Genomic DNA, 22,240 nt, shown 5'->3' on the forward strand with positions numbered 1-22,240 from the left:
TTTATTTTTATGAAAAAAAGGAAATATTAAATAAGGAAAGTATGACCATGGTTGCCATGATTTAATTCATGGAAATCATGGTGGATGAGACAAGGGGGTGGTGTAGCAATCCATTAATGGTCCTACGTGACGATTGATGACCCAACCATGCCTTCACACCCTATAGCCTTATTGAACATTTATTAAATTATGAAATGTTTCCAAAATTTGAAAACTTGTAGGTAACAACTATATTTCTTATATATTGCAAAACCCTATATGTTTTTTCCCAGTGTTTTGTTATGGTATCGTTTTTTATTATATGACCTGACTTGACCAGACGCAAACTTTTACGATAGTTTGTTAAAAATCTGAGCACCAAAAAAACTGACGCCAATATCTGGCTCTACCATGGAGGTGTGGTATAAACATCGAAACGCTTGATGTGTTTATAGTTTGTAATGTTCACCGATGAGGTTAGGGGATACGGAGTGGGAGCGGCAATCGATCGGCAAAGAAGTTTGCCGCGCGGCAAACACCGCCGCCGACCAACATAGGTCGCGGCAAAACATTGAAAGCGGTGTAGGTTTGCCGACGCGAGGAAGAAGAGAGAGAGTGAGGGAGCAGGAGAGAGAGAGGGAGTGTATGAGAGAGAGGGTGTTGTGGGGTGGGGTCCATGCCATCTCTCAACCAATCACACCTTTTTCCTTTTTTTTTAAAAAAAAGTTTACCACTTCACCAAGTGTTTAAACCATTGCCAACACTTTTCACCAAAGTTTAAACACTTTTCACTGATTGACGTGGCACACTCTCATTGGTTGATTTTTTAGTTTGCCACTCCAAAGTGTTTAACCACTCCTTACACCCTTACATCTATCTAGCTATTTCATACATAAGATTTTTTGCAACATTATTAAGTTTATTATTTGTAGTTGGAGTTTTATACATGTAGAAGAATCTGGATGTAACAATAAGTCAAAAAAATCCTGAGAAATGACATTACACCAACACATGGGGATAGTCAGAAGGGCAGGACATAGCATGTGGACGTATTATTATTTACCATTTCCTTGCTACTGTAACTTCCATTTTTATTTCATGTTCCCAACTCTACTATAAGTTATAGTAGTGTAGAAATCGTGTTTTAAGTGGTGTATAGTCTATAACTATATTTACTATGCCCACTGTCATTTCTGTTCTAAAGTTGCCTTTAAACAAAAAAACTATGTAACATTAATAACCTACAACTCCTCAACCATCATAACGTTTCTTATTAACACACACAAAAAAAAAAAAAAAAAAAAAAAAAAACAACCTGTAAAAGACCAATTACTGGATTCGAGTGACCAAGAGCATAGCAATGTGTAGCGTCTCACGCTCACCTGCACCTCACTATCTCTCTTAGGCGTCGGAGTATTTGGGGATCCACAGACCCTCATTGCAATGTGTTGTCGGTTAACTACATTTTCCATTAACTAAGAAAAAGTGATGCCACATCAGCGCCAACTCATCACAGTGTCATTAACTACTAGGTGTTGTGAGTTAACTACACTACACAAATAAAAAAATCTTAAAAAAAATAAATTACCCAACCAACGTCCAACGGCTTCTCCTTGATTTGTGCTCCAAAACATCAGCGCCAACTTATCACAGTGTCATTAACTACTAGGTGTTGTGAGTTAACTACACTACACAAATAAAAAAATCTTTTAAAAAAATTACCGAACCAATGTCCAACGGCTTCTCCTTGATTTGAGCGCCAAAACAGTCCTTTTTCTTCCCCAACCGTCATTAACACGTTAATAAAACACCTGGTTAACGGAACGGGTGGCGGTGTTCCGGCCGTTAACCGCCTACGTTACGTTAAAAGGTGGTCCGTGAACCCACAACCCATAAAGGCTCATCATCGCTACACGATAATTAGGTCCAAACAAACTTCAATGTGCAAGTAAAGGAATGCTGTCCTTTTTCCCCAACAACATTCTGCTTTTGTATTACTACTATGTACTAGCACCATATCTTAAATACGGTCACGATCACAAATATCGAAGCGCAACGTACAACCTCATAATTCAGCTGACAAGTTCAATATTCAGATAATTTCATAATATATGTAAACCATAAACAAAACTCTATAGATCACCTTTACCCCCAAAATGTCCCAACTTGAGTAAACTATATTTATAAAAACCAGAAACTTTAATTAATACATGAATGTGTTAACTCAGTCCTTCAACTGATATTTGAGGTTGGGGTGTTTCGAGGCCGCTTTTGATCCACGCAATGGTGTTAAGATCCGCTGCAATGGTGGCTAATTCCATGTTTGACAAAGCTGGAACGTCTTCGTATTCAACAAATTCAGGACCTAGTAATGACGGTTGTGAACCGGAACCGGAACAGCAACCATGGCCACACCTCGATGGAACCACAGGCTCGGTAGAATAGCCGTTAAGAAATTTACAACCGACACTTTCTGGTTTACATGCCTGTATTAACGGGCCCTGTGTGGGTACAATCATCTTTGGCTCCCCATTTTGAATTCCATTGTTAAAAACAGAAAATGCTCCGTAATGTGGGGCTGGACGAGAAACGGTTTGATGTGTCGTAATTGGATCTTGAGAGATGTAATGAGTTGTCACGTCTTCGGTTTCTGCGGGTTTTGTGGGGTATGTGTTGTTTTCGTTTGATGCGATTGTGGTGTCGAGGTTGTTGTAGTTGATGGTAGATGGTGTAATGTACGTGTTACGTAGGATGCACCTGCGCCTGAGGGTAGAGTTCCAGTGATTCTTGATTGCATTATCGGTTCTACCCTGCAAGAGTTTTGCAATTAACGCCCATTTGTTTCCATGGACTTTATGGGCTTCAATTATAATCCTATCTTCAGCATCTGCTCAAACACAAAAATAAAAACCTATTTAATGATTAAGTGTAGAAATCACTAGAAACACCGCGCCACATGGCATATTTGCCCTAATAACAACAATACAGACTATTTAATCGAACATATATCCAGCACGAAGATTCTCGTCTACAGCATTTGCCTATTAAGTCTAGAAGAGAGTGATTTTGTTACATCGGCTCTAATAGAACAGATAAAGTACATCTGAATAGTATATTGATTTGGTATCATTTACATTGGACAAGCACATGTGTATATATAGATGAAAGAACGACGTCTAAGAACAACATGGCCTACTACATTTCAATCTACACAAACCGTTTAGCTAAAGTTAGCACACCACGTTTCTCCCTCAAGAAAACCGCACAAATATTTATTGATCCAAGGCATGTTATTTGCGAGCAGAAGAATACAACAACCTTGACACCACAAATGGCCTATATTTCAGTCTACACAAACCGTTTAGCTAGAAATAACACGCCACGTTTCTCCCTCAAGAAAACAGCACAAATATTTATTAATCTTAGGGGTTGTTTGGCAACTTCTGAATGGTTAAGTGCTGAACCAGTAAGAGACATGAACCATTAAGTGCTGAACCAGTAAGAGAAATGAACCATTAAGAGCCAGTATAATGCTTAAACGTTCAGAGGCAAATGCTTGATCAATTCAGATTAGAGGTCTTAACCATTCAGGCTTAGCATAATGCTTAACCATTCAGAGGCAAATGTCTGAACCATTCAGACATCTGCTCGCGAAACAAACAGCTGAACTCTGAACCATTAAGTGCTGAACCAGTAAGAGGTCTGAACCATTAAGAGCTCCATGAAGAGCTAAACAAACAGCCCCTAAGGCATGTTATTTGTGAATACAAAACTAGTTAAAACCATGAAACAAACTTATGAATTTCATTCACACTCTTAACATACGTACATCCATTAACAGAACACAAAGCTCCACTTACAGATAACCAGTTGATTAAGTTTTGCCTTTAACTATGTCTCTAATATAAAAAAAAAAAAAAAAAAAAAAAACAAATTAAGATAGCAAGAAACCCTGTTAATAACCATATCCATAACCCCTAGATGTGAAATTGAACTTCTGTAATCCCCAAAATATACACATAATTTCGAGATTCCAACATTGAATATGATTATCTGAATAAAAAAAATGAGAAGCTAGCTAGCGATTACCAGTGAAAGGTTTGCGCATAACGGCAGGGTCCAACTGATTACACCAGCGAAGACGGCACGACTTTCCAGTACGGCCAGGGATACCACGTGCTATTAAGCTCCAATTCTTGGCCCCAAATTTGCTAACAAGATCGCTTAAAATCGCGTCTTCTTCCGGTGACCAAGATCCCTTTACTTTGCCCCTTTCTTCACCGCCGCCTTCGACCATCGGCTCATCCAGTACTTCTCCTCCTGCTTCTTTGGAGGAAGCTTTGTTCATCTCGTTTTCCACCATGACCACCGCATCGCCTGCGTCGTCCTTCATCTCTTCAATCTTTTCCTCTTTGTTCATCGCTTTGGACTTCAATTTTGTTTGTTAACCGCCCGCACCAGCCACCCTCACTAACTGCAATTTTGGCTTTTTTTTTTTCTTGAAATATGAATAAATTGATGTTTTACTTGGACCCCTAAACTATATGTTAATTACATTCCTTATCGAGTGAAATTACACTAGTACTTGTATCATAATGAATCGAATTGATACTCGTGACAACATCAATACTAGTATTAGTTTTCGTTTTTATGTTTCTTGGTTCATGTAAAACACTTAACAATATTCTTTTGGGGTATATAATACCTGTATTTGATGGTTTATCTTTAATAAATGAGTTTATAAGTTAGCAATATTAGACTAAAGTGTCGAATCTAGCCAAACCCAAAAACTAAAACGACTAATCTTTTTCTTTTATTTACACACAGTGCCATATGTGTAAATAAAACTAACATTGCTACAAATTAGTGAAACTTACTAGTTTGTTGTATTTTCTAGAAACAACATGATCCAATACTTATTAGTTAACTAAAAAGTCATAATAACATAACTAAAGTCTCCAAGCTTTACTTTTCATTAAGAACAAGTGTAGTGGGAGGTGAAGATAATGCCTCATCTTTGGGTATGATTCGTCATGTGATGTGGTTCAGTTAGCATTGGGCATTATGGGGCATTTATTTAAAATGGTTGTAATGGTATAATACCTCATAATACCCCAACCAATGATTACTCAATTATTTTTTCTTTTCTTTTCAAATTAAAACTAATAATATTTCATTAAATAAAAAAAATTTACATTGCCAAAATTTAAAAAAAAAACGAAAAATGCAATAAAATAAAACATAAAATCTAAAATCGGTATTTGTCACGGATTTGTTGCCGACGCATATCCGCTAGGATCAACGCATCTCCTACGAGGGGATCGATCGGTTTAGACAAAAATTCTATGTTTTTCTCCATTTGCCCCAATTCTTGTAGCGCGATAAATTTTTTATTTTCGGCGTTTCTTTCTTGCATTGTCTCTAAATGCCTATGACCGAGGTCTCGAATGTCTTGTAGGCGTCGGTTCATCTCTTCTAAATCTTGCTTCATTTCGAAATTAGCCAAAGATGACTCCGCTTTTCCCCCTTTTTCCCACTTCTTCTACCGGGCGGTCGGGCCAACTCCACATCCTCGTCGTCGTCCAAATTAATGCTATTGCAAATCTAAAAAAGCAAATTATGATGATTTTGTTTTAAGAGTGTAGTGTAAAAATAACAAATAAAATAAGAAATAAATCGACTAAATTTAGTGTCTTGAACTTGTTACAGATTATTATAGGTATATAATCAAAGAATAAACATTTTTAACTCTTGTGCATTATTGAACTATTTTTGCTCGTTTTGATTAACAAGCTTGTCGGAAGCTTTAATCTATATTTTAAAGTATCACGTGGGCCTTAAGAATACAAATGGGCCATAACTTAATTTAGTCTATATTTTAAAGTATCACGTGGGCCTTAAGAATACAAATGGGCCATAACTTAAAGATAATGCTTGTGCGAAGGGAATTGTATCCTCAAGGATCACAATCCAACGTAAGCCCAAAATAGCACTTCTAGATTTTTGTGACAGGCCCACTTGTAGATTTGAATCGAAAACGAAGAATTATACTAACTATTAAGTTTGTAATTTCATTTCTTTTTAGATGGTTTATCTAAAAACTGTTTAATATCACTATCACGTAAATATAAGGGTTTAACTAAAAAATATTAAAGAAAAAAAACTAAAGAAATTTAGTGATTGGTTGAAAGTCACATCACATAGGACCTGTCTCTTTCTCTCTAACGCTAATTAAGACGGTGGCACCCTCCTTTACTTTCCCTTGGCAGTGTTGAGGGGCATTTGCCCACAACGTATGATTTTAGTTCAAATAGACAAGTGAATTATCTAGTTCACTATGCTCCATTGTTGAACAAGGGCACGTGGAAACCGGAACAAATATATTTCTTTTTCAAAAAAGTATTTTTTAACGGCAAATTTCTTTAATGGTGTCGTCTGTGAGACTTGAATCCCAAACCTCACTCTCCTAAGGTATTTAAAGGTTTTGTCTTTGCCAATGGACCACCACCCCATTGGTTTTTTCATATATTTATACTTATTATTATTTTTTAAAAGTAACCTATTATAAAAAAAAATTTAAAACCAACCTGTTATAAAAGAAAAGAAAAGTATATTGAGTTGATAGAATAAAAAGATAAAAAAAAAGATATAAGAGGATAAGGTGTTGGTTTAAAAAATAGTTATAACTACACTACTTTTGGTAAATATTTTTAAATTAGCACCACTTAAAAACATTAATTTCATAAATATTTTCAAACCAACAACCCTTTTGTAAATAAGTTTTCAAACAACCATCATTTCCGATCTACATTTCAGATGAGAAGGAACGCACCAATTGCTATATGCACATGTAATGTATATATGTGTGGGTCATCGGAGGCAAAAGTGAAAGTGCACTAATTTTAACATTATTTTACTAATTCTGTTAAAATAACGTTTAAAGCTGAGGACGGTTAATCATGCATCATATGGTGGCGTTGATAGCTGAAAGACAAAAGGGTTATATGCACGAATCGGTATTTGTCCCGATTGCTGAGTGTTATGTGAATTATGTCCAAGACTTGATGCAAAACTACTATCGAGCCGCGGGGGGGGGGGGGGGGGGGGGGGGAGACCATATGCACTAATCGGACCATATGAAGACAAAGTTAAGTGACCGATATCACTCTTAGAGCATGTCAAATAGAGTAGATGTTAATAATTCTTTAAAAAGGGACAAAGTTAAGGGATTTATATCACTATTCTCACTATTACAGTATCTATTCTTGAAAAACACTTATTTCTTCTTCAATCTATCACCATTCACAAACATTCTTATGCCATGTGCTAGGGGTAGTTTTCTTGTACAGTACTATGCTCTATTAGATGGATAACAAAACCTGTGTGAATAATATACATGTACAATAAAGTAAAGACAGCTATACCTTATGCATTTTAGTGGCCATAAATATCATTGCAAAACAAACAATTCTTACATTTTACACTAGAACACAGCCACATTTTGGTGCCCCACCTAATTTGTTGTTTTTATATACATTTGCATCTTGGTCTTTTATTTTAGAGAAAAATGCCCGGATAGTCCCTGTGGTTTCACCTTTTTTCACCTATAGTCCCTAACTTTTTAAAACTACTTGAATAGTCCCCAAGTTTTCGATTTTTGTTCTCGGATAGTCCCTGCGTCTAACTTCAGTTACTTTTCTCAGTTAAGTGGGTGTTGAAATGACCAAAATGCCCTTTCCTTAAAAGGCCAAACCATAGGGACTATCCGGGCATCTTCTTAATTTTTATTTATAAAACCCCACCACCACACTTCATCTTCAACCTCCACCCACCATCACCCTCCTCCACCCTCACCGCCACAATTCATCTTCAACCTCCACTTTTCTCTGCCAATGTCGAGCCACCATGTTTTCTGGCTCCGATTCGGGACTCGCATCGCCATGACTGTTTTCCGGCGGCGCTGTGGTGGTGATGACCGACGAGGGATTCAGTGGTGGTTTCCGGTGTTCTAAGACGACAAACGATGATGGTGATCAGTGACGGCGCATCTAGGGTTCCGTCGTAACCCTAGGTGGCGGCGGTGGCTGCTGTGATTGGGTCCGGCAAGTGGACATCGAGCAGCAGGGGATGAGCAGATTCTGATTGTGCATCATTGGATTTCGGGTCTTGAATTCAGAAGAGAAGCAGCGGCAACCCACATACACGCACGCCCGTTCTTTCCAACTTCTCGGTTAGTGAATGTTTTTCCGGAAATTGTTTGTATTTCTTATAACTGTCAGGTGTTGACCCTACATCTTTGTGATCCATGATTTACTGTTTTGACATTTAAATGATTGTGGTTGTGAATTAGTTATGGTAGCATGAAAAGAATAAATAAAAACTGCTAGACATGTGAATCTGAGCTTGGTTGTTTTGCATTTCTTTATGATCTGAAAGCGGCAACCCACTTTTCTCTGCCAATGTCGAGCCACCATGTTTTCTGTGGCGGTGATGGTGGAGGGTGGAGGAGAGTGATGGTGGGTGGAGGTAGAGGTGTACAAAAAAACTGGTTTTAGAATCGAAACCGGAAAAAAAACCGAAACTGGTTTTTTTTAACCGGTTTTTTTTATAACCGGTTTTTTTTTAACCGGTTTTTTTTAACCGCCGGTTTTTATACCGGTTACTATTCTTGATTTCAAAAACCGGTTATTAACTGAACCGGTTATTAAAAAACCGGTTAAAACCGGAAAAAAAACCGGTTTTTTTGGGAAAAACCGGTTAAAAACCGGTCCCAACCGGTTATACCGGTTATTGTTTTGGACCTCAAAAACCGGTTAGTAACCGGAACCGGTTATTAAAAAAACCGGTTTTTATTTTGGGTGAAAAAAACCGGTTTTTTTTTAACCAGTTTTTTAAAAACCGATTAACCGATTTGTACACCTCGAGGTGGAGGTTGAAGATGAAGTGTGGTGGTGGGTTTTATAAATAAAAATTAAGAAGATGCCCGGATAGTCCCTATGGTTTGGCCTTTTAAGGAAATGGCATTTTGGTCATTTCAACACCCACTTAACTGAGAAAAGTAACTGAAGTTAGACACAGGGACTATCCGAGAACAAAAATCGAAAACTTGGGGACTATTCAAGTAGTTTTAGAAAGTTAGGGACTATAGGTGAAAAAAGATGAAACCACAGGGACTATCCGGGCATTTTTCTCTTTATTTTATTACCTCCTTTTGATTTTTTTATTCAAATACTTATGTAATTGTTTTTTGAGTAAAGGGCCTACAGACCACCATAGAAAGCTTGCTTCATGTGGTCCATTGATGTTTCATTTGTGTGCACAAAATCTAGCATCTTACACAATGATCATCATTAGGATGTCAACTAACTCTGATCCGGTGGCTGAGATTGTTGTTGCTCTAGATGCTATCCTACTCCCTCTTCTTGCAAATCAGTTTTATATTTAATATCCTTTGGAAAAGGAAATTGTATGACACTAGCTTGATTGTGAATATGAAAAGTGTTTCGTATCAGCTGGGGTGATAGTCCATTGATAAAGACAAATTCGTCGTTTAAAAAATCAAAAGTCTTTGCTATGGACAATTCTACATTAAAAAAAGATGAAAGTAAGCATTTTCTAAGTGTGTTTTTTTAAAGGGAAACTTCACTAAAAACGACACCAACCTAAAAACTGGGCGGCCACAATGTAACGCCCCAAAAACCGGTTATCAATTAAAATAAATGAAAATGAACAAAAAGTAACCTAGTTAATGGGTTATGATAAGAAATAAGTTAAAAATTTGAATTAATGCTTAAATTAAATACTTATCAATTTAGAAGGGGGTTAATGTGTAAGATTTTAATAATTAGGGTTTCATAGTGGTAAACCCACAAACACACTCCTGTGTGCGTACCTGGGAGCGAACGAACAGAAGAAACAAGGGTGAAAACCCTTGTTCATGCTAATCTACTCAATTAATCAAGGAATTCAAGTCTAAATCAGTTGCATGTCTCAAGATTATCGATTATCTATGCATACATGGTGAAGTGGTAAGTTTAATTTTTGAAAAGATGAATTCTAGAATAAGGGTTTAAACCCAAATTCGATTTCTTGTATCTATTGTGGGAAATCTGAGTTAGAAATGCTTCCTAGGACAAGAATCATGTGTGATTTTAGGTTGCATGAAAGAATGTAGTGAAAACCCACTATGTGAAGTTTGTGTTATGAATATGAAGATTATAGGAGTGATGAATATATGTAATTTGGCAAGTAATTCAGTTTGTAGTATCCGAATGCTAGATAAATTGATATTGATTAAAGGAATTGTAAGAATTAGATTGAATAATGATGACATATATAGGATGAATTAGCAAATCGTGCTTTGGATGCTTGTACACTATGCCTTGTAGATGGTACGCACGCAATGTGTTCGATGAAATGCCTAAGTGAGTTTAGTTATGGTTTTTACATGAATACTTGTTAAGTCGATGTAACTTCTTTATGATAATGGCGTATGTGATTACTAGACACCATAATGAACTATAAGGAATGTAAAAGTAATGTTTTTGAAAGCTAAAGTATGGTTTGTGTAAATTTGATGATTAGAGGAGAAACCCGTTAGTTAGGGTGAAGATGATGACTAGAATCCCCACCTATGTTAAAGTCTTGTTGAAAAATTGATATATTATGTGGGTGTGATGAAATATTGTTAGATGAATTAGGAGAAATATGATGATGTTATGTTTAATGTTCATTTGGAATGATATATGATGATTAGTAGTAGGATTTGATGGGTTACGTATGAGTTTAGAAGATTTGTGTATGAATTAGTTGTACGTTATGCTTAAAAGGTGGTACACATACCAAGCGTATGATAAGATATATATAGTGTCGTCCGTATAGTCGATTATGATGTTACGGGTATATAATGATAAGTCGATAGTTAAGTATGGTTAATAGTTGACTCTTGAAAGTCAACTAAGTATAAGAAACATGATTTGACTCGTTGTCGTAAATGTAGGTTGATGGGAAGTCGTATGGTACATGTTATAGCAATCCGTGTTAAATGTAATGACATGATGAGTTACATGAGTTTAAACGTATACGGATATGATTATATGAGTTATGTTTGTTAGAAATGATTAATGAAGGTTAAGTGTGAAATATGTGATTGATATGATTGTTATCATGTACGAATGCATATGCTAATAGGAGTGTGATATTGATGAAAAGAGAGTATAGGAATCATGTCAAGACGGACTCAAGCATGAAAGGATAACGGGTCAAGAAAAGGCGAGGAATCGGATACGAGCACGGACGCATAAGGTAAGTGATTCCGTAATCACTTCTTAGTTGTTCATGTAATGTTATATGCAATTTAATTATATGTGATAATTGAGGTGAAATAGGAATGAATTTTATGATGTCAATGAAGTATTAAACGGATCTTAGTTTTGATCCGAGCAAGGTAGGTGTGACTAAGAAATTGTAGCTAAGTAGTGGAATTGGTTTCTTATGTAAGGAAATCCTTTGTTATTAAGGGTAGAGCATAGTTGACTAAAATACCCTTGATAGGTATTTCGGGTAAACGACCTTAAAAGTCATTTGGAAGTGAGTTATTCGATTAGGGTAATGTCTTTGTCTATTATGAAAGTAAAGTATAGGGTTTTGTATGTTATAGACCTTTTAATGTATAAATACCCATAACGGGTCGAATAATTCATAAGTGAATAATAAGCCGATAGTGTAAGTTAAGAATTTCCTTAATCCGGATATGGGATTTTAAGTTCATATGATAGAATATGAATTTACAAGCATGTAGGAAGAAACGGGAGGTTAAACGGGTAAACGGTTCAAAAGTTATGTGCGTTTTAGTGCGTACGGACGACGAAACGGAGCTGCAGAAAAATGCAAAATCTAGAGGGCGTAGCCGACGGGCATGGGGGCGTCGCCTACGGGCTCTAGAAAATCAGTTTTTGTGCTGACGGGTTAATTACCTGTCTACGGGTTTTTGGGCTACGGGTAAATGCAAGGCCCGTCGCCGACGGCCTTAGGGGCGTCGGTGACGGCCTTCCCAAGTCCCAAAAGCTGAAATCTTGTTATTTAAGTTAATATATGTACCGTGGGCTTCGGTTTGATATCCGTGGACTACGGCGGACCTTCCAAACATGATTTTGAAGGTTCCTTGGATGTTTATGGGCTATAAAGCTAAGACTAAGACCCACGTTAATAATGTATGATTATGTAAGAGGTACGCGTGATCTAGTACGTGTTCGTTAAAGTATGTACATATATAGATAAGCAAGATTGTGTGCTTGTATGTATTTGTATACGTATGTAGAAGTTATGTAAGCATGTATGTAGGCATACACGTATGTATGTTTATAACTCCAACTGTACGTATGTAGTAGGATATGTAGTTATGCTTAATGATATGCATGAGTGTATGTACGTATGTCTAGTTGTAGGAAGGATATGTAAGTATGTAGTTGTGTATGTAGGTATGTATAAGGGTATGTATGAGTGTATGTACGTATGTAGATGTATATGTATGTGGGTATGTAAGTACATATATGTGTATGAGTTAGACACATTGAGGATTAACGTTATTAATGGTGTACCTTGAGAATGATAAGTAATGCAGGTACATTTATGAAGCTTCGCCAGGAAATGGATACGCAGATGAAATGCTTGAAATTTGATAAAGAACGAGATGTGAAGTGTATGCGAATGATCTTGTTTATACATTGTGTGCTAATGTTTTTGAATGTATGTGGTGAATGCAGGTTGTGCGGGTCACGGAGGATCATCAAGGAATAAAGATCGAAGACCGAGTCACTTAAGGGATTGTACGGGGTTGTCTAAGGATGTAAATTTGTTGTACATAAGCTATGAATTATTCTATAATAGAGTCAGTTTGTTGTATTCGATATAAAAGAGTTATTTTAAAAGTGAACTTTCAAGTAAGACGTAAGGTTTATAATGAAAGAATTTTTATGGCATGAACTTCCGCTGCGACTTTCGCTAATTACGTGTTAGGGCGTAACACACAACATTAAAAAAACATTACATAATTACAAATTTACACCAATTGTCCTAAGAAGTATGCTTAAATTTTGACCCATTTTAATTTTGAACCATATATATACCCAACCGATCTGGTCTTGCTTGCTTCCCCGAAAAAAATGCGCCCAGCCCTAGCCTTCCTATAACACCCCAAAACATTAAATAAACTATTGAATGTGTAAATATTGTTACGCCCTAACACGTAATTAGCGAAAGTCGCAGCGGAAGTTCATGCCATAAAAATTCTTTCATTATAAACCTTACGTCTTACTTGAAAGTTCACTTTTAAAATAACTCTTTTATATCGAATACAACAAACTAACTCTATTATAGAATAATTCATAGCTTATGTACAACAAATTTACATCCTTAGACAACCCCGTACAATCCCTTAAGTGACTCGGTCTTCGATCTTTATTCCTTGATGATCCTCCGTGACCCGCACAACCTGCATTCACCACATACATTCAAAAACATTAGCACACAATGTATAAACAAGATCATTCGCATACACTTCACATCTCGTTCTTTATCAAACTTCAAGCATTTCATCTGCGTATCCATTTCCTGGCGAAGCTTCATAAATGTACCTGCATTACTTATCATTCTCAAGGTACACCATTAATAACGTTAATCCTCAATGTGTCTAAATCATACACATATATGTACTTACATACCCACATACATATACATCTACATACGTACATACACTCATACATACCCTTATACATACCTACATACACAACTACATACTTACATATCCTTCCTACAACTAGACATACGTACATACACTCATACATATCATTAAGCATAACTACATATCCTACTACATACGTACAGTTGGAGTTATAAACATACATACGTGTATGCCTACATACATGCTTACATAACTTCTACATACGTATACAAATACATACAAGCACACAATCTTGCTTATCTATATATGTACATACTTTAACGAACACGTACTAGATCACGCGTACCTCTTACATAATCATACATTATTAACGTGGGTCTTAGTCTTAGCTTTATAGCCCATAAACATCCAAGGAACCTTCAAAATCATGTTTGGAAGGTCCGCCGTAGTCCACGGATATCAAACCGAAGCCCACGGTACATATATTAACTTAAATAACAAGATTTCAGCTTTTGGGACTTGGGAAGGCCGTCACCGACGCCCCTAGGGCCGTCGGCGACGGGCCTTGCATTTACCCGTAGCCCAAAAACCCGTAGACAGGTAATTAACCCGTCAGCACAAAAACTGATTTTCTAGAGCCCGTAGGCGACGCCCCCATGCCCGTCGGCTACGCCCTCTAGATTTTGCATTTTTCTGCAGCTCCGTTTCGTCGTCCGTACGCACTAAAACGCGCATAACTTTTGAACCGTTTACCCGTTTAACCTCCCGTTTCTTCCTACATGCTTGTAAATTCATATTCTATCATATGAACTTAAAATCCCATATCCGGATTAAGGAAATTCTTAACTTACACTATCGGCTTATTATTCACTTATGAATTATTCGACCCGTTATGGGTATTTATACATTAAAAGGTCTATAACATACAAAACCCTATACTTTACTTTCATAATAGACAAAGACATTACCCTAATCGAATAACTCACTTCCAAATGACTTTTAAGGTCGTTTACCCGAAATACCTATCAAGGGTATTTTAGTCAACTATGCTCTACCCTTAATAACAAAGGATTTCCTTACATAAGAAACCAATTCCACTACTTAGCTACAATTTCTTAGTCACACCTACCTTGCTCGGATCAAAACTAAGATCCGTTTAATACTTCATTGACATCATAAAATTCATTCCTATTTCACCTCAATTATCACATATAATTAAATTGCATATAACATTACATGAACAACTAAGAAGTGATTACGGAATCACTTACCTTATGCGTCCGTGCTCGTATCCGATTCCTCGCCTTTTCTTGACCCGTTATCCTTTCATGCTTGAGTCCGTCTTGACATGATTCCTATACTCTCTTTTCATCAAGATCACACTCCTATTAGCATATGCATTCGTACATGATAACAATCATATCAATCACATATTTCACACTTAACCTTCATTAATCATTTCTAACAAACATAACTCATATAATCATATCCGTATACGTTTAAACTCATGTAACTCATCATGTCATTACATTTAACACGGATTGCTATAACATGTACCATACGACTTCCCATCAACCTACATTTACGACAACGAGTCAAATCATGTTTCTTATACTTAGTTGACTTTCAAGAGTCAACTATTAACCATACTTAACTATCGACTTATCATTATATACCCGTAACATCATAATCGACTATACGGACGACACTATATATATCTTATCATACGCTTGGTATGTGTACCACCTTTTAAGCATAACGTACAACTAATTCATACACAAATCTTCTAAACTCATACGTAACCCATCAAATCCTACTACTAATCATCATATATCATTCCAAATGAACATTAAACATAACATCATCATATTTCTCCTAATTCATCTAACAATATTTCATCACACCCACATAATATATCAATTTTTCAACAAGACTTTAACATAGGTGGGGATTCTAGTCATCATCTTCACCCTAACTAACGGGTTTCTCCTCTAATCATCAAATTTACACAAACCATACTTTAGCTTTCAAAAACATTACTTTTACATTCCTTATAGTTCATTATGGTGTCTAGTAATCACATACGCCATTATCATAAAGAAGTTACATCGACTTAACAAGTATTCATGTAAAAACCATAACTAAACTCACTTAGGCATTTCATCGAACACATTGCGTGCGTACCATCTACAAGGCATAGTGTACAAGCATCCAAAGCACGATTTGCTAATTCATCCTATATATGTCATCATTATTCAATCTAATTCTTACAATTCCTTTAATCAATATCAATTTATCTAGCATTCGGATACTACAAACTGAATTACTTGCCAAATTACATATATTCATCACTCCTATAATCTTCATATTCATAACACAAACTTCACATAGTGGGTTTTCACTACATTCTTTCATGCAACCTAAAATCACACATGATTCTTGTCCTAGGAAGCATTTCTAACTCAGATTTCCCACAATAGATACAAGAAATCGAATTTGGGTTTAAACCCTTATTCTAGAATTCATCTTTTCAAAAATTAAACTTACCACTTCACCATGTATGCATAGATAATCGATAATCTTGAGACATGCAACTGATTTAGACTTGAATTCCTTGATTAATTGAGTAGATTAGCATGAACAAGGGTTTTCACCCTTGTTTCTTCTGTTCGTTCGCTCCCAGGTACGCACACAGGAGTGTGTTTGTGGGTTTACCACTATGAAACCCTAATTATTAAAATCTTACACATTAACCCCCTTCTAAATTGATAAGTATTTAATTTAAGCATTAATTCAAATTTTTAACTTATTTCTTATCATAACCCATTAACTAGGTTACTTTTTGTTCATTTTCATTTATTTTAATTGATAACCGGTTTTTGGGGCGTTACAAGTCTACCCCCCTTAAAGGAGGTTTCGTCCCCGAAACCTTTCTCATTCCAACTAGACCACTTCTACTCTTACCTTTTCATCTATTCATTCACGATGCTTAATACAATATCGACGCATTCAGGATCTTAGCACAAGTTTTTTTTTTTTATTCATGCATAAACGTATTTGTACGCATTGTCCCTCGATCTTAAATCAAATAAATTTCTTTCATAATCACCTATAAGTCAGAATCTGATCCAGGGCTCTTATTAGTGTCGTTTTCAGTTTATAACACCAGTTTCTAGCATACATCATCACTAGCGATTCGTTCATTGGAATTTATTCCAATGTATACTATTGGTGGTACTAATTTATTTCAGTACCACCAGTTCACATAGAAACATCATTCAATATGTAACTTTCTATTTAGCATCCACAAGTTAAACCATTTACTAACCTTGCTAATTTGGCACCGACCAACGTGTAACAACCCGAGTTGACTCGCTCCTTCACGAATCCGTATCTTAACAGGGTTGATCTTTTCCATCTGGTATCATGAGCTTTCATTCATGAGCATTCTTTCACCGTCCTCGGTAGATTCATTGCATCATGATTTCTGCCAATCTCATTATAAAATTAGGGGTTTACACACTTCATTCGATTTTATTTAAACATGATGTTTATCACATGACCTCGTTTATACTTCAATACTTTATCAATTCCTTCTTAAGACATTAGTGTGTTAGTCCTATTCATAACAGGTCAATACATGGCCATTTCTTAATATATCATTCTTGTTATTTATATATATATACGTATCGAGGTACATGTTTTAAATCCGTCCCACGGATTTAAATGTAACATCCATACCCTTCATTCCTTCTATGTTTGAATCCATCTAACGGCTTCAAACATATCTTTCGTACCTTTTCTTCCTTACATGTGTTTTAACAAAAACTTAAAGTTTTACCTGCCTTCAGCAACAAGATTTTAAAGTTAGTCATCTCAGTTGTCGAATCATAATCACATCATTTTAATTCCATCCACATATGAGCTTTCTTCTTTCTTACACATTCGACTACCCAAGTAATTGGGTTCGGCGTAAACACTCTCAAAGAGAGTTAAGCATACACATTCGACTACCCAAATAATTGGGTTTGGCATAAACACTCTCAACGAGAGTTAAGCATACACATTCCACTACCCAAATAATTGGGTTTGGCATAAACACTCTCAACGAGAGTTAAGCATACACATTCCACTACCCAAATAATTGGGTTTGGCATAAACACTCTCAACGAGAGTTAAGCATACACATTCCACTACCCAAATGATTGGGTTTGGCATAAACACTCTCAACGAGAGTTAAGCATACACATTCCACTACCCAAATAATTGGGTTTGGCATAAACACTCTCAACGAGAGTTAAGCATACACATTCCACTACCCAAATGATTGGGTTTGGCATAAACACTCTCAACGAGAGTTAAGCATACACATTCCACTACCCAAATAATTGGGTTTGTCGCTTTTAACATAACTTCTTCTTTCATTCCGTATAACGGATTAAGCTTCTAGCATTCATTAGAGCATTCAAAATCACCCGTTCAAAACAGATGGTAGCTTATTCTTATTTGACTTGTTCGCTAGAACCGGTCGACTCGCATAACTTTTCATAACCTTCGTTAGCATAACCAAATCCGCAATGGTTTGCTATTTCGCATTCGCTACAACATAGCGCCCACCTGCTACCCAGTTCTACCGGACATACCTGCAATAATTGCCACGGTCTCACGAACGTCATATGCTTCTTGCGTACTGGCCAGGTGCGCAATTCACACACTAGTTTCGTGCCTTCATGTAATCATCGCCTTATGCCCGAGAAATGGGTCTCAGTTTCGTGCATATTTCTAAAACTCCCCCAAGACCACATCATTGTCTTTCGTTTAATAATTACTCTCCCAAGGAGACCCTTTCCCTTTCTTTCGACATCAGTACTCATGCATATTAGTAGTGTGTACCTGGGGTTAATTTGCCTATTTGCACCTTTGCCCGCCTTAGCGTTCATCCTATTTTGCATTCACGGATCATCCTCTCCCAATTCTTAAGCTTACCTTGCACATAACATACTATTAGTTCCCTTCAAATACATAACCTAACACATACTTACATTTGCTTTTGCCTTTAGGCCTCGATCGAGTCTTGGATTGTACGGGTTCTTGGTCATGAGAGCACACCGGTTTGAGTTCAAGCATTTGCCTCCTTTTACTTGATTCTCTCAAACCAGGGCTCTGATACCAACTTGTTACGCCCTAACACGTAATTAGCGAAAGTCGCAGCGGAAGTTCATGCCATAAAAATTCTTTCATTATAAACCTTACGTCTTACTTGAAAGTTCACTTTTAAAATAACTCTTTTATATCGAATACAACAAACTGACTCTATTATAGAATAATTCATAGCTTATGTACAACAAATTTACATCCTTAGACAACCCCGTACAATCCCTTAAGTGACTCGGTCTTCGATCTTTATTCCTTGATGATCCTCCGTGACCCGCACAACCTGCATTCACCACATACATTCAAAAACATTAGCACACAATGTATAAACAAGATCATTCGCATACACTTCACATCTCGTTCTTTATCAAACTTCAAGCATTTCATCTGCGTATCCATTTCCTGGCGAAGCTTCATAAATGTACCTGCATTACTTATCATTCTCAAGGTACACCATTAATAACGTTAATCCTCAATGTGTCTAAATCATACACATATATGTACTTACATACCCACATACATATACATCTACATACGTACATACACTCATACATACCCTTATACATACCTACATACACAACTACATACTTACATATCCTTCCTACAACTAGACATACGTACATATACTCATACATATCATTAAGCATAACTACATATCCTACTACATACGTACAGTTGGAGTTATAAACATACATACGTGTATGCCTACATACATGCTTACATAACTTCTACATACGTATACAAATACATACAAGCACACAATTTTGCTTATCTATATATGTACATACTTTAACGAACACGTACTAGATCACGCGTACCTCTTACATAATCATACATTATTAACGTGGGTCTTAGTCTTAGCTTTATAGCCCATAAACATCCAAGGAACCTTCAAAATCATGTTTGGAAGGTCCGCCGTAGTCCACGGATATCAAACCGAAGCCCACGGTACATATATTAACTTAAATAACAAGATTTCAGCTTTTGGGACTTGGGAAGGCCGTCACCGACGCCCCTAGGGCCGTCGGCGACGGGCCTTGCATTTACCCGTAGCCCAAAAACCCGTAGACAGGTAATTAACCCGTCAGCACAAAAACTGATTTTCTAGAGCCCGTAGGCGACGCCCCCATGCCCGTCGGCTACGCCCTCTAGATTTTGCATTTTTCTGCAGCTCCGTTTCGTCGTCCGTACGCACTAAAACGCGCATAACTTTTGAACCGTTTACCCGTTTAACCTCCCGTTTCTTCCTACATGCTTGTAAATTCATATTCTATCATATGAACTTAAAATCCCATATCCGGATTAAGGAAATTCTTAACTTACACTATCGGCTTATTATTCACTTATGAATTATTCGACCCGTTATGGGTATTTATACATTAAAAGGTCTATAACATACAAAACCCTATACTTTACTTTCATAATAGACAAAGACATTACCCTAATCGAATAACTCACTTCCAAATGACTTTTAAGGTCGTTTACCCGAAATACCTATCAAGGGTATTTTAGTCAACTATGCTCTACCCTTAATAACAAAGGATTTCCTTACATAAGAAACCAATTCCACTACTTAGCTACAATTTCTTAGTCACACCTACCTTGCTCGGATCAAAACTAAGATCCGTTTAATACTTCATTGACATCATAAAATTCATTCCTATTTCACCTCAATTATCACATATAATTAAATTGCATATAACATTACATGAACAACTAAGAAGTGATTACGGAATCACTTACCTTATGCGTCCGTGCTCGTATCCGATTCCTCGCCTTTTCTTGACCCGTTATCCTTTCATGCTTGAGTCCGTCTTGACATGATTCCTATACTCTCTTTTCATCAAGATCACACTCCTATTAGCATATGCATTCGTACATGATAACAATCATATCAATCACATATTTCACACTTAACCTTCATTAATCATTTCTAACAAACATAACTCATATAATCATATCCGTATACGTTTAAACTCATGTAACTCATCATGTCATTACATTTAACACGGATTGCTATAACATGTACCATACGACTTCCCATCAACCTACATTTACGACAACGAGTCAAATCATGTTTCTTATACTTAGTTGACTTTCAAGAGTCAACTATTAACCATACTTAACTATCGACTTATCATTATATACCCGTAACATCATAATCGACTATACGGACGACACTATATATATCTTATCATACGCTTGGTATGTGTACCACCTTTTAAGCATAACGTACAACTAATTCATACACAAATCTTCTAAACTCATACGTAACCCATCAAATCCTACTACTAATCATCATATATCATTCCAAATGAACATTAAACATAACATCATCATATTTCTCCTAATTCATCTAACAATATTTCATCACACCCACATAATATATCAATTTTTCAACAAGACTTTAACATAGGTGGGGATTCTAGTCATCATCTTCACCCTAACTAACGGGTTTCTCCTCTAATCATCAAATTTACACAAACCATACTTTAGCTTTCAAAAACATTACTTTTACATTCCTTATAGTTCATTATGGTGTCTAGTAATCACATACGCCATTATCATAAAGAAGTTACATCGACTTAACAAGTATTCATGTAAAAACCATAACTAAACTCACTTAGGCATTTCATCAAACACATTGCGTGCGTACCATCTACAAGGCATAGTGTACAAGCATCCAAAGCACGATTTGCTAATTCATCCTATATATGTCATCATTATTCAATCTAATTCTTACAATTCCTTTAATCAATATCAATTTATCTAGCATTCGGATACTACAAACTGAATTACTTGCCAAATTACATATATTCATCACTCCTATAATCTTCATATTCATAACACAAACTTCACATAGTGGGTTTTCACTACATTCTTTCATGCAACCTAAAATCACACATGATTCTTGTCCTAGGAAGCATTTCTAACTCAGATTTCCCACAATAGATACAAGAAATCGAATTTGGGTTTAAACCCTTATTCTAGAATTCATCTTTTCAAAAATTAAACTTACCACTTCACCATGTATGCATAGATAATCGATAATCTTGAGACATGCAACTGATTTAGACTTGAATTCCTTGATTAATTGAGTAGATTAGCATGAACAAGGGTTTTCACCCTTGTTTCTTCTGTTCGTTCGCTCCCAGGTACGCACACAGGAGTGTGTTTGTGGGTTTACCACTATGAAACCCTAATTATTAAAATCTTACACATTAACCCCCTTCTAAATTGATAAGTATTTAATTTAAGCATTAATTCAAATTTTTAACTTATTTCTTATCATAACCCATTAACTAGGTTACTTTTTGTTCATTTTCATTTATTTTAATTGATAACCGGTTTTTGGGGCGTTACAAATATATATGTGTAAAAGACGTGTGTTATGTGAGTTTGAAATGCCCAAAATACCTCTAACGT

The 22,240-nt window shown here is 36.3% G+C and overlaps 1 protein-coding gene across 1 annotated transcript; it reads right to left on the reverse strand.

Annotated features, from left to right (window-relative positions):
- Nucleotides 1-2,024: 2,024 nt before the first annotated feature.
- LOC110904825 (transcription factor MYB1) lies at nt 2,025-4,476 on the reverse strand. The gene is made up of 2 exons (XM_022150694.2): nt 4,069-4,476; nt 2,025-2,866 (listed from the first exon to the last, which is right to left on the reverse strand). The coding sequence occupies exons 1-2, from the start codon at nt 4,397-4,399 to the stop codon at nt 2,199-2,201; spliced, it is 999 nt and encodes a 332-aa protein (XP_022006386.1). The 5' UTR covers nt 4,400-4,476; the 3' UTR covers nt 2,025-2,198.
- Nucleotides 4,477-22,240: the final 17,764 nt, after the last annotated feature.

This window comes from Helianthus annuus, chromosome 14, assembly GCF_002127325.2.
Source record: "Helianthus annuus cultivar XRQ/B chromosome 14, HanXRQr2.0-SUNRISE, whole genome shotgun sequence".
Classification (NCBI taxonomy): domain Eukaryota; kingdom Viridiplantae; phylum Streptophyta; class Magnoliopsida; order Asterales; family Asteraceae; genus Helianthus; species Helianthus annuus.